This window comes from Hoplias malabaricus, chromosome 4 (assembly GCF_029633855.1).
Source record: "Hoplias malabaricus isolate fHopMal1 chromosome 4, fHopMal1.hap1, whole genome shotgun sequence".
Classification (NCBI taxonomy): domain Eukaryota; kingdom Metazoa; phylum Chordata; class Actinopteri; order Characiformes; family Erythrinidae; genus Hoplias; species Hoplias malabaricus.
Genome location: NC_089803.1, coordinates 21,511,391 through 21,526,347, shown reverse-complemented (window position 1 = coordinate 21,526,347; position 14,957 = coordinate 21,511,391). Strand labels below are relative to the sequence as shown.

At 39.2% G+C, this 14,957-nt stretch overlaps 3 protein-coding genes across 3 annotated transcripts; 2 read left to right on the top strand and 1 right to left on the bottom strand.

Moving 5' to 3' along the window:
• The first annotated feature begins 1,347 nt into the window (after window positions 1-1,347).
• On the top strand, window positions 1,348-4,993 carry gnpda1 (glucosamine-6-phosphate deaminase 1). Its single transcript, XM_066667515.1, has 6 exons — window positions 1,348-1,835; window positions 1,922-2,023; window positions 2,464-2,646; window positions 2,766-2,950; window positions 3,039-3,213; window positions 4,040-4,993. Exons 1-6 carry the CDS (start codon window positions 1,712-1,714, stop codon window positions 4,078-4,080), a joined length of 810 nt encoding a protein of 269 aa, XP_066523612.1. The 5' UTR covers window positions 1,348-1,711; the 3' UTR covers window positions 4,081-4,993.
• Window positions 4,994-5,689: 696 nt separating this feature from the next.
• ndfip1 (Nedd4 family interacting protein 1) lies at window positions 5,690-10,654 on the top strand. The gene is made up of 8 exons (XM_066667516.1): window positions 5,690-6,093; window positions 8,186-8,270; window positions 8,500-8,630; window positions 8,715-8,802; window positions 9,255-9,379; window positions 9,699-9,765; window positions 9,883-9,991; window positions 10,190-10,654. The coding sequence occupies exons 1-7, from the start codon at window positions 6,055-6,057 to the stop codon at window positions 9,987-9,989; spliced, it is 642 nt and encodes a 213-aa protein (XP_066523613.1). The 5' UTR covers window positions 5,690-6,054; the 3' UTR covers window positions 9,990-9,991; window positions 10,190-10,654.
• Window positions 10,655-11,472: 818 nt separating this feature from the next.
• On the bottom strand, window positions 11,473-14,744 carry fgf1a (fibroblast growth factor 1a). The gene is made up of 3 exons (XM_066667517.1): window positions 14,504-14,744; window positions 12,519-12,622; window positions 11,473-12,420 (listed from the first exon to the last, which is right to left on the bottom strand). The coding sequence occupies exons 1-3, from the start codon at window positions 14,667-14,669 to the stop codon at window positions 12,199-12,201; spliced, it is 492 nt and encodes a 163-aa protein (XP_066523614.1). The 5' UTR covers window positions 14,670-14,744; the 3' UTR covers window positions 11,473-12,198.
• Between the last annotated feature and the right edge of the window lie 213 nt (window positions 14,745-14,957).

Below are 14,957 nucleotides of genomic sequence, written 5' to 3'. Positions count from 1 at the left end.
CATGGCTCTGTTTACATCTTCATCATTTAATAATATAGTTTTGAAACATGGGTTTCCTCTTTAACTGGTGAGGCTGTGTGTTCTCTGGAGTGATGTTTGTGATTTAGAACTAATCATCCAATATCAGTACCTGACCCGAGTAATGTTCTCTTGGTTGAATCGAACCATTCATTCATTATCTGTAACCCTTATCCAGTTCAGGGTGGGTCCAGAGTCTACCTGGAATCATTGGGCGCAAGGTGGGAATACACCCTGGAGGGGGCGCCAGTCCTTCACAGGGCAACACAGACACACACATTCACACGTACGGACACTATTGAGTCGCCAATCCACCTACCAATGTGTGTTTTTGGACTGTGGGAAGAAACCGAAGCACCCGGAGGAAACCCACGCAGACACAGGGAGAACACACCACACTCCTCACAGACAGTCACCCGGAGCAGGACTCGAACCCACAACCTCCAGGCCCCTGGAGTTGTGTGACTAGGACGTGACTGGGACACTACCTGCTGCGCCACCGTGTCATCCCTGAATGCAACCTAGTTCTCTCAAAAATATTTCAGCATTTAATCTACAGCTTTCCCAAAGTTAGTTGCAGTTTATTAAAGCTGAATAAATGGCTGAAAGAAGGATACTTGAACCTCTGCAACCCAGAACATAATGAATTGGATACAGGAGATGAACAACAAAAAAAAATTAATGAAAAACTGGATTTAAAGGAACACTAGGTAAGATTTGTTATTTTTGCTCCTACAGTTGCAGAGTGTAATTAACTTTTACAGCACTGTACTGAAATTAAAGCGGGCATGTGAGGAAAGAGGAGGCGTTTTCCTACCCTCCTCCAAAAGATACAGAGTGCAGTTTCTGCAGTGCTGAGCTTAGAGTTGCAAGGACAGACATTCTCATCCCCCTATTACAGGTCAGTGAAGTATAACAATGATTTTGAGGCTGCAATTTTAAGCGAAATCCTTAAAACTACCTATTGTTCCTTTAAGGATAAAGTGCGTTTTAAATTGCTGAATGTGCCACAAGTTTCTTCCTGTGTGTGTGTGTGTGTACTAGGCATATATTACGTTGTGGGGACCAAAAGCTCACGGTGTGGGTCTTTTTTTCTTGTGGTGGACACCAACTGGACCCCACCATTCAATATTAAAGTTGAAGACGTGTTTTATGGTCAGGGTTAGGTTTATTCATTAGGTTCAGCCAGTAATACCTGTGGATTTGGGAAGGAATGAGTCTATAAAACATGTAAATGGAACTCTGCGTAAGGTCCCCCCAATGCATGAAAACAAACGCGCGTGTGTGTGTGTTTTCCTAGGGAAGTGAGATATCAGCTGATTCAGGGCTTCATTCACTCTGCGGAGAGTCAGCTGATCTTAGTCTTGTGAGCCACTGTTCTGTTTATTTCACGTTGTAGAGAAGCACCGCGCATTTTACAGTCCCTAACATCATTAATAGCCCACGTGATTTAAAATCAGGTTCCTACGGTACGGTGGTTGTCTCCTGTTGGTTCCTCTGCCCTTGTTTTCAGGACTATACAGTTCTTTTTCCCTCAGAGTCCTTCTCTCGCTGATAAGCCTTCTTCCGGCCACCCATTCATTTTTATGAGGCTAAAGTCTGGAGAAGGCTGTTCTACATTTCAGCTCACCTTTGTTGCTGTCGTTTTGGTCCGTATTTCACTGTAAGAAGTCTGAAGCAACGCCAGAAAGCAATGAAACTGATCATACTGAGTGACTACGACGCGGCCAGCGAGTGGGCAGCAAAATACATTAGAAACAAGATCATCCATTTCAACCCTGGACCTGACAGATTCTTCATTCTGGGCCTTCCTACAGGTATTTACCTCATTTACCTCACACACATCTCTGTTTACACATGCCAGCTGTTTAGGAATGTGCACTTTCTGTTTACTGCCCTTTAGGGAGCACTCCACTTGGCTGCTATAGAAAACTGATAGAGTATCACAAGAAAGGAGAAATCTCTTTCCAGTATGTGAAGACTTTTAACATGGACGAGTATGTGGGTATGTACTTCATCTCTTCCTACTGCAAATTCTGGTGTATCTGTTATACTGAGCTTTTTTCATGTTATACATGAGCAGTGAAGCAGGGCATTTGTGTTTGACCAGTAAGCCTTTCTGAGCATTTTGTGGGTCTGGTATAGAAGGGGTTAAATCTCTAATTTGCAGCTGGATGCAGGTTGAAGCTGCTAGGGGTACCACTCAGCCCGTGGTCTCAGTTCCATACACAGGCAATGTATAGTTCCTTGGGCAAGACCACACATGCTACACTGCTGCTTTTCCTTAACTTTGCGTAACATGTTTAAATTAGCTTTGGCTTGGATACAGTACATAAATGTGCTGTGAACACCAGCATTGTTAATTTATTTATTTATTTGTTTTTGTATTGTTATATCACCCAGCCCAACCTCGTGTCTAAATGCACGAATGTCTTCTCTGTATAGGACTGCCTAGAGATCATCCTGAAAGTTATCACTCCTTCATGTGGAATAACTTCTTCAAGCATATTGACATCCGAGCTGAGAACGCACACATACTAGACGGCAACGCTCCAGACCTCCAGAAAGAATGTCAGAGCTTCGAGGAGAAGATTAAAGCTGCAGGGGGCATTGATCTCTTCGTCGGTGGTAAGTTTGCAGAGTGAACTCTGACCTGGTGTCTTTTAAGGAGAACGACTGTCTTGTTTGGCCAAGCTCTAGAGGTGATACTTTAAGATAACACCCTAATGCTCCTACTCATGTGACAGGTATCGGACCTGATGGTCACATTGCTTTCAATGAGCCCGGCTCCAGCCTTGTGTCCCGAACCCGGGTGAAGACGTTGGCTATGGACACTATCTTGGCCAACGCTCGTTTCTTTGATGGAGATCTAAACAAAGTTCCTACCATGGCTCTCACTGTAGGAGTTGGTACGGTCATGGATGCCCGGGAGGTATACAGACGTTAACGTTGTTAGATTTATGTTAATGCTCCCCCAATTACATTTATAACAAATCTGTCTCTGTCTGAAACATGATAAGGTGATGATCCTCATCACTGGAGCACACAAAGCGTTTGCCCTGTATAAGGCCATTGAGGAAGGTGTGAACCACATGTGGACGGTGTCTGCGTTCCAGCAGCATCCTCAGACCGTCTTTGTGTGTGACGAGGACGCAACCCAAGAGCTGAGGGTCAAGACAGTCAAGTACTTCAAAGGTAATGCACAAGCTGTGTCCAAACTTATTCCTGAATATCTACTGCCGAGTTTAGGTGCAGCCAAAACATATTTAGACCTGCGGAGTTCAAACGGAGTCCTTCTGGGACACAGCTCTGTGGTGGTGATTAGTAACTCGCAAATTCAGGTCACTACAATACTACTAGTCAGAACTCCAATGGCTATTCATAATTAATTATGAACGAGTTACAGTAACATAACGGAGCTGTGTAAAATGCATTATCACTTGTAAGAATGTATTTGTTTTATATTTGTAATTACATGTGGTCTTTTTAAATAATTAGTCAATTGAAACAGGCTTGGCGGCACGGTGGTGCAGCAGGTAGTGTCGCAGTCACACAGCTCCAGGGACCTGGAGGTTGTGGGTTCGATTCCCGCTCCGGGTGGCTGTCTGTGAGGAGTTGGTGTGTTCTCTCTGTGTCTGCGTGGGTTTCCTCAGGGTGCTCCAGTTTCCTCCCACAGTCCAAAAACACACGTTGGTAGGTGGATTGGTGACTCAAAAGTGTCCGTAGGTGTGAGTGTGTGTCTGTGTTGCCCTGTGAAGGACTGGCACCCCCTCCAGGGTGTATTCCTGCCTTACGGCCAAAGATTCCAGGTAGGCTCTGGACCCACCGCGACCCTGAACTGGATAAGCGCTTACAGATAATGAATGAATGAAACAGGCTTCTGGAATGAAGGCTCAAGTCTGCAGTGCCGGTTACACTCTTTGATACTGTGAGATTGTTTATTGGTTAACTGAATAAACTGAATAAACTCTTAAATTTAAAAGTCTGATTAATGTTTTTTTTATTTCCATTTACTTTACAGGATTGATGCATGTTCACAATAAGCTGGTGGAGAAACCATGAATTCATTTGTTGTAATCAGAAGGACAGAGGATAATTCACCAGTCTACACTTTTATACTTAATTAAATTAAAGTTTTTCTTGTTGTATTTTGTACTTAAACTACATTCTAATTAAATATTGTGACATGATGTGTAACGTCGAATGGTAACTAGAGACAATGACTCAAAAGCACAAAATGTTTTAAAAGATTTAATTAAAAGGGACAAATGTTTACAACAATCCTTGGGGTTTAATGTCTAGCAGAGCTGGGGGAATGGTATGAATTGGTACATGTTTGTGCTATGACTTAATGTGTTCAATTTTCACCATCATGCATTGGTCAACTGAATATCCTTGTGGGACGTCTAGTGACGTAGACTTTGTTTCATCTGTTCATCTGCCCTACAAGGTCACACATTCCTCACTGGGTTAAGATCAGTTCTTTGTTTATGAATTCAAAAAGTGCCAGTCCTGAAAATCTTCAGTCTTATTAGTAATTTCATCCACCCGTTAAGGTCCTAGCAGTATTGTACCCTGATGACAGTACTGTTGCTGTGGTGCTCTGGACTGTACGCTGGTAACATCAGGTCTAGCCCCTGAACCCAGCACGCCAGTAATCCTTGGCCTTTAGTCAGCCAATCAGGTTTCCTTGATATTCATGCGTCTAACACTTGTACTAAGTTTCACAACGGCAGGTCAGCAGTCTTCTTAAACTATGATATATTTAAAAAGGAAATGAAATAACCTGATTGTGAAAATTTATGAAAAAAACGAGAAGGACAAAATGAAATGAAACTCTGCCAGTGACTACACACAGTTTTACCGGTTTCTTTGTTATAATCCTAAATGAATCACCAAAATTGGTATTTCTTTTTAGTTTGTTTGTTTGAGTTGTCAGTGACTCTGGTCACATTAATAAACCAGTACAGATTTGATAGACTTATTGCTTGTTTATCAGTTTAAAATGTAAAATGTGAATTATTTTCTGTCACATTACTTCACATTAAAAGGATGCATAACTTGGCTCTTAAAAAATAGAGCACATAAATAAATAACCTGAAAAACTGCCTGATGATACTTGTGAATTTAGGAGGAGGAAATGGTGATGAATATAGGACAGACAACCATTTATATCTATATATAAATACAAGGTAATAGTTATATATAAATATCTAGGATACAGAGCACAGTGGAAGAATGTCCCAGTAATACAGATAAAATACAAGCATTTTACAATAACGTTTTTGGAAGAGATTCAATAACACCAGCACACCTTAGTTTGGCCTCCAGGGTCAGTGATGGGACCAGAGCCAGTCTGTATGTTGTGACAACACACTGTGGGACAATGTGGGCCTTTCACACCGAGTTGAGCTGGGCTGTCCACTTTTTTCACTCCCATATAGACACCATACCTTGGTCCCACTTATTGCCATGTACAAGCACATCCAGACTTGGGTCTTGAGGCCAGCTAGTCCATGTTCAACCTATTTGCGTCTGTGTGGGGGGGAAGGGAACTCTTAATTCGACCTCTAATTAATGGAACTTACCGTTCCACCTTAAAAAAGCAGCGGCATTTTCCATGTGTGGCACTATTTAAGGTGGAAATGTAAATTACAATAAAGCCTACGGGTTAAAAGCAGCACATCTGAGTTACTGCATTGTGTTGTAAAAGAAAAAAGGCAGTAGAGGAATCAGATTAATCATTGTTTTAAGGGTTTACCGGTTATATAATAAGCCGGGGGTTAATCTTTGTCCTGAGTTGTGAAGACAGAGGGAGTGAGGAGAGAAGAGGACAGACAGAGAGGGGAGTGAACTGAGCATGAGCAGTGACTGGGGTTTTAACTCCATTTACAAACACAGCAGCACAGACCTGCTCGGCCTCTCCGAAGGACTTTTGCCGCAGGAATACACCTTTATAGAGCTCGTTATTTGGCTGGCGATTACAGCTAGCTGTTCTTCTTATGAATTAACTGGTCGGACAAGACGGACCGAAGGATGGCCGAGCAAAGGAGCGACAGAAACGGTTATCGACAGGTAAGGGAAGATCACTCAGCCCCATGTTAGCATAGCTCGCCTGTTTATGTCTTCATTAGATTTTGATTTATTATTTCTGCGCTCACTTAAATGACACTATACCGCGTTAAATATATCCATATAACATTATAAACACCAGGGGTTCAAGAGAAACCGGTACACAGACTCTCACGGAGTCCTATTTGTTTGTAGTTTGTTAGCGAATGTAGCTAACGTTATGACTACATTACAGCATTTTTCGACGGACCAATCCTTCTGCTTCCCCCTTTCACCCCCAGCTCGTTCCTAACAAGCTTCATAAAGGTGTAACAGAAACCACGGCAATGTAATATCAGGTTTATAGGTGGTAATTTTCTTATACTGAGCCTGTCTCTTCGGTGCTATCTGCTCTTAGGCCTTGTTGAGCAGAAGCAGCTACTCCCTCGTCAGTTTTTTCCATTTCCTGCAGCTAAGAGTGCGGTTTTCTTTTTGCCAGCACAACACAAAGACAATGACTAAAATGTAAAGAATTTTACAGAAGAAAACTTTCCATGTGCCACTATATTTACGGGTGATATGAGTCTCCATTACACAGAAATAAACTATGATAAAAGCAGGAGTCTGTGCTTTGTTAATCACACTGAACCTTGGTTTAGCTGACAAAAAAGTTTCCAATAACTTCCCTGACCAGGTTGATTGTGTTTTGTAAATAAAACCATTTAAAATCTGACGCCTGCAACACACTCCCAACAAGTTGGGACAGAAGCAGAATAAGATAAGGTTTCTAGAACATTCCACCAGTTTGAAGTTTTCCACTGTGAGCAGGTGAATATACAAAGTGTAAAAGGAGATCCACTAAAGGCTTAGACTTTGCAGGTAAGGATGAGTCATGATTCATAAGGCCTGAAACTACTGATGAATGTGTGTGACCTTTGAACCCTCTGATTGCAATATATTTAATCACAGCTGCATAATGATTTCTTATATGGGATCGGGAGGGTTTTGGAGAAATTAAAGCCACTTTACACTGTCTGCTGCTGCTGCATCAACAAAATGCAACCTGAAACGCCTGAGAACGCCCATATACATGAATTCAATTCCAGAATCTCTGCTGTGTTGATTGGTTTGAAAGACATTGGAAACATGTGCTGGAGTCTAGTCTAGTTGGGAAGCACATGTAAACATGTTTTCATAATGTACATTTCTCGCTTCTCCAACCTACACTGGAAATGTAAATGTGGATATGTACATAATCCAGAAGTAATTAATGTCCTTTTCAGGATTTCATACTAATTGCCTGACTTGTCTTGTCATGACAGACCTTCCTCGGATGTGTCAGGGCAATAAAAACAAAAAAAAAACTGGGATAGAGTTTTGCTTTGTTGACCTGAATTTGCCTCCTCTGATGGAAACTAAGCTGGTAAAACAGCCCACTTGTGGGGTGTGGTGATGGAGAAATAGGACAACATTAATTTAGTTTTATTGGATCTGATTGTTCTGGATGGACACGCCCCATCTAACAACCATTTAAATTGGCTTATTGACTTAAGCCATACATTACATGGCAGGACATTAATATTACAGTTGCATTTCTGGCATCTGCTCTTATCCAGAGCATTGTACACATTACAGAGGAAGGATAATACAACATGTCAGGGTCTGTTATTTGTATAGCATGGTTTAGCACAGCTGTTACCCACTACACGACCAACCACTTATAGCTTCTTTACTGTGTTCCCACACACTCACATGACTGAGCTTTTGAATGTGTTGTGTAATATGATATCCTGCAGTAGTATGACACTAACTGTAACTAACATGGCACAAGAAAATTCAAATAAATGTAGCAGTGCTCATTAAACAAACCTGGAGTTATAGGCAAATGTACAGGTTTTGTTTTTTTGGAACCTCTTTAGACCACGGTGGTCTGGTTTCTTTTAAGGCTCATCCTGTAAAATCAATTAGGCTGATGCAGTGTTGTTCTAATATTACATAACGTGACATATGGGAAATCCTGTTCAGACGAGTCGAAACAAAACAAAAAAAGTACAGTTTTGAGGGCCACACTTTGAAGGTTAAAATTTCAGTTCATTTATTTTTTTTTTATTTATAGTTGAACAATGAAGAGGAGACACCCAGTGTGCCCCAGGAGGCAGCAGATGCTCCCCCACCATACAACAGCATTGCAGCAGACACAGGTAAAGCCAGACATTCACTTCAACACACTGGTTGAAATAGATCAGTCATTGTCACTTCACATCCAGCAGTAACCTGATATATATTTTATGGAGTGCAAGTCTTAATCTGACAAGTGATCAGGTCTTTTACACAAAGTAGGGAACTTATTTTTTTTTTTTTTTAGTTTAACAGCTTTAACCTTTCAGTGTCCGACATGGGTGGGATCAACTGATATAATCTTAATTACAGCTTTCTTTGATTACAAAGAAGAAGGGAATTACCCCAAGCCTCCTTCTTACAATGTCGCCACATCTTTACCATCGTATGATGAAGCAGAGCGAACCAAGGCTGAATCCTCTGTTCCTCTTGTGACACCAAGAGTAAGAATGTACTATCTCTATTTTTATGCCATTGCTTTTGTACCAGAGATGTTTTTTTTTTTGACTGACATATGCTCCTGACAGGACGAGGATTTTGTTTCCAGAGATGACTTTGACGATGTCGATCAACTGCGAGTTGGGAATGATGGCATCTTCATGCTAACCTTTTTTAGTAAGTGTGTGAAGAATATATTTATACCTGATGTACATATGTGAGTATAGCACAGTGTGGTTGAAGAACAATATTTTGTTCCAATGTATACTGATTTTACTGAGACAGACATGACAATTTGACTTGGAGTCAATATTCGGTGGTTTTCAAACCCTGTATGTCTGTTACATATATGGAGACCTATAAAGATTTGAGCAGGTTTTACTTCATATAAAATACACCTAGATGTAACTTGGGTCATAACAAAGCATTTGAATTGCATTAATGTGACACCAGCAGGAGAAATTAAATGAATAATCATTCTTCACATGATCAGAGTGTAAATTGTAATGTGTGCGTTTATCAAGTGACAGCCTCGAAAGTAATGAGAGTTCTGTAGCTCAAGCAGCGTTTTAAAAGTTTGGTCTCAGCAGGCAGTAAAGTCATGACCCATTTTGCTCTTTTCTTTCCAGTGGCTTTCCTTTTCAACTGGATTGGCTTCTTCTTGTCCTTCTGCCTCACCACTTCTGCAGCGGGTCGATATGGAGCTGTGTCAGGGTTTGGGTTGTCATTGGTTAAATGGGTCTTGATTGTCAGGGTAAGATCTTTCACCAGTGAAGCAAACTTTTTACGTATTAGTTATAATAAATAAAAATGTTTTTTCTACATATAATGTATATGTATCCCAAAGTTTTAACACCCCTGGTCAAATGACATATTTTGTTGATTTGCTACATGTTGGACAAAAGTTTTGGAAACAGTATGGATTAGTCAAATGATTTACAGTACCAAAATAATCTACATTGTGTGATAAATATTATTTTTGGAATTGCAGCCTGTTCCTAATGTGCTAGAGAACCTCATTCAAAGCTTTATAACTGATTAATGAATTGGCCTTTTGTTGTGTTTCAAAACAGTTTTCCACATATTTCCCTGGCTATTTTGATGGGCAGTACTGGCTGTGGTGGGTTTTTCTGGTTGTAGGTAAGTAGGCATTTAATCGTACTTTAAATGAGACGTCATCCTGTCTTATATTTTCCGTCTAACTCGGCTGTTTTTAATGTGCATTAAAAAAGCTTTAATATATTATTTGTTACACAGGATTCCTGCTCTTCTTCAGAGGATTTGTTAACTACTCTAGAGTGCGCAACATGGCCGATCATTCCTTCTCCACTCTTCCTCGGACCAGAGTGCTTTTTATCTATTAAAAGTAAATAAAACATTAGTGATGCTGTATTTCTGTATTGAAAAATGTATGAATCTCAGGAAAGTAAAGAAACATGTTCTCACTTGTTCTAGACTGACAGCTTATCAACGAGCTGTATGATTTTGTCCTGGAAGACTGACAGTAAATTTAATCATTTCTTTTCCATGTTTTTAAATCAAATTGTGCTCTGTTTGTTTCCAGATCTTGCACCTCAGGACTATTGCAACTTCAACAAAATAAGAAAAAGTCAAGCTTCAAATCTTCAGGAATTAGAAAGCAGAGCAAAGAAGAATACGACTGCTTTAAACTCCTAAGTACTGCTATTAAACAATTAAATGTTTAGGTACATTTTTGTGTATTTACAAGGATGTTAATAGTCCTCCAATCATGTATTTATTAGCAATTAATATCCAGTGCAATCTATCATGGCAATTTTTTTTTAAAGCATTGATTTTTTTTTTTTTTTTGGCTAATACTTCTTAAGAAGCACACACCGAACGTTCATTGAGACAATAATTACTTATTACTTGCAAGATTCACAGTGTATACAGCAAATGTCTTGAGTGATGCCATTGGCCTGTTAGTTTTCTCATTACTAGTGCTGGGGAAATTTTAGTTTTACTTTGTGAGTAAGTATTGTAACCAAACATTTTTTTTGTGTGTGTGTGTGAAAAAACAAACAAAAAAAAAAGTAGATGTAATAGGATTAGTGTAATATCAATTGTTACTTACACATGCACTTTGACGATACAGTGAAGGTAGAGCAACAGCCAAAAAAAGTCAGGGAAATATTAGGCCTTATGCAAAAATCGGAATGATTAGTCTTTCTCAAAATGGGTGCAATTATATAAAATGTTTTACTATTATTGTTGTTGTTATTAATTATTAGGACCAAAAAAAATAAAAATCAAGAGAAGATGCAAAGCGTTTCAGTGTAATGCATTCTGACTTAACACACAGTGAAACGCCTGAACGTTTATTTCTTCAGTGATGTGTTGAACAATAATTTTGATGCCAAAGTAGCTATAATTAAACCACTGATTTGTTGATTTTCTTAATTAAGGTTTTAGTGAAAGGCATGTTAAATTAGTTCTGCACAATGTGATATATTGTGATTTGTATGTTTACATTTGTGCAAAGTAACTTTTAATAAAGATTGCTTCTATAGTGAGATCACAAACTGAGTTGTTGTCTGGGAAGGAGCTCATTTACATTTTGGTTTATTGGGTCATTGTAGAGCCTCATTTTCCCACATAATGCAATTTAAATTAATGTAATTATTATGCAAACTAAAATATCAGACATAAAATATGTCCCACATATGCTGATTGCATGAATTATTCACAAAGGTGGAAGTATGTAAGGATTTTTTATTTTATAACAAAATAAAAATGGTGCACTTTTTATTATGCAAAGCATTTGATGGAAAAAGTTTGTTACTGGCTCACTCACAGCTAGGAACTGCACAAGTCTCACATACTCAATCATATTGAGGAACTAGAGGGGGTCCACAAGGGGGTGCTATTGTGACATCAATTACCTTTTTTTTAATGAGAGGTTTACACACGATGTTTACATGTTGATAGATTTTAAATTCCAATCAAGTATCTTGTTGCCTGTTTATTATTTTTTTAACTGATGTAAATGTAAGATGTTAAGGTTGATCATGGCAAAAAAGAATACAGAGAGGCTATAGAGGGTTAATTATAGTTTATAAGGGGTCCATTCCATAGATGAAAGTACCAGTGCAGGTTTTAAGAACAATACTTAAAAGTAGCATACAAACTGTGTTTAAAAAAAATATTAAAATATAAGCTCCAGTCCATGACATCAAACAGTAATAATGAGGTTAGCTTAGTGCACATTCAGTATTCTATAAGCAGCATATCATGTGTCTGTGTGTAATAGCTTGTTATTCAGTGTAAGGTTTGAATGAAAAAATAATGTATGAGGTATTAATAATGAAAAGCTCTGCACTGAATTACACTCTGGCAAAAAGTTTGTAGACAATTGCTTATTTAAAACACTATTATTTTGAGAAAGGCTTTAAATTAGATGCTGGAATATTTTATATGAGAGGTGCCTACAAACCTTAGGATAGTAGGTATGTTATAACTTTAGATATAACTAAATTCACATTTACTGAGTGAGTAGTTCTATACTGTGTGAATGAATTTAGCTGAGCCCATGTAGTCATTCAGTCAAAACTTCTACTCATTAGCCAAAGTTAGGCCTTCGTCTTTTGCACGGTCCAGCTGACGAGGGAGGAAGAAAATGGCCTTTTGTCCGATGTGAGTCCTTGAGCCATTCTTTGGTTTTCCGTTCTTTTTTATTCCTACATACCAGTTTGGGCCGTGTTTTTGTGAACTGTATGTGTTGTAGTGGTTCTCCTCTATCTTCTCCAAGAAGTAGCTTTCATCTGTAACGGACAACTACAAATACAACACACACACACACACACACACAAACATTAAGGTATCAGTTACAGTGGTAATCTGTGGTTGTTGTATGTGGCAGATACTTCACTCACGGAGCCATAGAGTTTGCCGTGCTCACTCATAGAGAGGAATTGTCCAGCCTCTACTCCCTCAATGACTACCACTCCTGGACTGACAGCTTTAATCCGCAATATACCTTTAAGTAGACACACAAACATAGTGAGATATAAAAAGCAGAGGCCTCAAAGTGACAGACTCCCCAAACAACAACAACATCATTATATTACATGTGAAAATATTTAAATGAACATAATCAGATAAAAACATTACAAATTATGACTTTTCCATTTTCCACATTCATACTCCATTTTGTCATTTCCACTGACAATATGTGTACTTTTATTTATATACAGTTGTTCATCTGTTGTTCTGCATACTTTGTTTGCCCCTTTCATCATGCACTTTAATGGTCAGAACCCCTAGATCACCACAGAGCGTATAGGCCTATGATTCGGCTCATTCTCAGTGCTGCAGTGACACTGATGATGAGGTGGTGTGTTAGTGTGTGCTGTGCTGGTATGGGTGGATCAGTCACAGCAGTGCTGCTAGAGTTTTTAAGTGTTACTGCTGAACTAAGAATAGTTCACCAATCAAAAAATATTTAGCCAACAGTGACCTGTTTGTTTCTTCATCTTTAGTATTCTGATAGTCTTTTATACGGTGTCTTCACTAAGCCTTTCAGATTTTTTAGACACTTTAAAAGTAAAAAGATAATGTCCAATGAATTGAGCCAAATATGCAATTTCCCCACACATTTACATCCAATGCTATGCTCACAGGGAAATTACAAAAAAAAATAAATAAATAAAAATCCTACTGTAAAATTTCTTCAGGGTATTAATAGTCTTTTATATTGCACCTGCACCTTTCAGATGTTTGAGACACTTTGACAATTTGGAGATAATGTCCAATGAATTAAGCCAAATGTGCAATTTTTCCACACATTCTATCGTGTCCAATTCTATGCTCAAAGGGCCAATCAAAGAAAAATGTCTTCATCTTACAGATTTTAATAGTCTGTTATATTATAATTTCAATGAGCCATTCAGATGTTTGAGACAATTTGAAAATAAAGAGATAAATGTCCAATGAATTAAGCCAAATGCACAATTTCTCCACACATTCTATCTTGTCCAATGCTATGTTTATAGTGCAATTATATAAAATTTCCACAGTAAAATTTCATCATCTTCAGGATATTATTAGTCTGTTACATTGTATATTCAGTGATACTTTCAGATTTCTGACACACTGTGACAGTAATGAGATAATGTCCAAAGAATTAGGCCAAATAAGCAAATTCTCCACACATTCTAGTGTCCAATCCTGTGTTTATAGGGCTATTACAAAAAATTGTACAGTAAAATCTCTTCATCTTCAGGGTATTAATAGTCTGTTATATTGTGTCTTCAGTGAGCCTTTCAGATTTTTGAGACTCTGAAAATAGAGATAATATCCATGGAAGGAAGCTAAACCTGTGTTTTTTTCCCCATGTCATGGAAGGTGTGCTCGTACTTCGCCATCTAGCGGCGACAGAATGCAACTATTGCACCATTTAAGGTGGAACAGAGAATCCGAATAAGAAACTGGCGAATAGATAACCAACTTCAGCGTCGTGTGGACAGTGTTTAAAAACTCCAGTATCGCTGCTTTGTCTGATCTACTCATGCCCGCGCAACGTCAGCGTCTCTGCAGCACTGAGAATGATCCATCACCCCTACCATACCTGTGAGGTCTTGATCACTGAAGAATCGGGTGAAAAGGGGGCTTACACAGTATGCCGAGGAGCAGATGGGACTACAGTCTGGAATTGTATAACTACAATGTGCAGAAACAAGGAGTCAATTTTAACGTTACTGCAGTTAACAGTTAGCACGAATCACAGTATCATCAAACAGCCTGGATGATCAAATGCCAATGTTTCATGACTTAAATAGTGCACTCCACAGAGAGCAGTCATTTGGGACGGAGTCTCAGAGGTCGTTAGTAGAGATGTTTATATCTCGTTCTCTCTCACAGTGTGATTCGTGCTGATCTCTGGTTCCTTCCACGCCTCCGTCCTGGAGAAGGCTGAGGTGGTGTCCTCCGTTCATGCAGTAGAGGAGAACCAGTTTGGTGTAGTCCGCTGATTTAAGGTGGAATAACTCAGTTTGCTCAGAGAGCTGAGGGATTTCTGCCTCCATCAGCTCAGCAGGTGCAGGTTTACAATCAGTCAGTCAGCGTCTCTCTCTCTCTCTCTCTCTCTCTCTAGGATGTTGTTGAGAGTAAACGGAAATGAGGTGTGTTTGTGTCTGTGTAGCAGGTATACATCACGTTGTGGGGACTTAATTATTACATACCCAATATTTCCCTGCACAAGGTAATTAAAGTAAATTAAATGTAAAGGTGAAAATACAAATGAAAATGGGCAAATTTGAAGAGCCAATCCACCCAGTAACGTGTTTCCGAACTGTGGAGAGAAATGGCAGTAC

Excerpts from the sequence above, each read along its gene's own strand:
- gnpda1 (XM_066667515.1), top strand. The coding sequence starts at position 1,712 with ATGAAACTGATCATACTGAGTGACTACGACGCGGCCAGCGAGTGGGCA. Across the intron at positions 1,836-1,921 it reads CATTCTGGGCCTTCCTACAG|GGAGCACTCCACTTGGCTGC; the intron begins GTATTTACCTCA and ends ACTGCCCTTTAG. Across the intron at positions 2,951-3,038 it reads CGGTCATGGATGCCCGGGAG|GTGATGATCCTCATCACTGG; the intron begins GTATACAGACGT and ends AAACATGATAAG.
- fgf1a (XM_066667517.1), bottom strand. The coding sequence starts at position 14,669 with ATGGAGGCAGAAATCCCTCAGCTCTCTGAGCAAACTGAGTTATTCCAC. Across the intron at positions 12,623-14,503 it reads AGATCAGCACGAATCACACT|GTATATTGCGGATTAAAGCT; the intron begins GTGAGAGAGAAC and ends GTCTACTTAAAG. Across the intron at positions 12,421-12,518 it reads ACGGCAAACTCTATGGCTCC|TTGTCCGTTACAGATGAAAG; the intron begins GTGAGTGAAGTA and ends TTGTATTTGTAG.
- ndfip1 (XM_066667516.1), top strand. The coding sequence starts at position 6,055 with ATGGCCGAGCAAAGGAGCGACAGAAACGGTTATCGACAG. Across the intron at positions 8,271-8,499 it reads CAGCATTGCAGCAGACACAG|CTTTCTTTGATTACAAAGAA; the intron begins GTAAAGCCAGAC and ends TCTTAATTACAG. Across the intron at positions 8,631-8,714 it reads TTCCTCTTGTGACACCAAGA|GACGAGGATTTTGTTTCCAG; the intron begins GTAAGAATGTAC and ends TGCTCCTGACAG.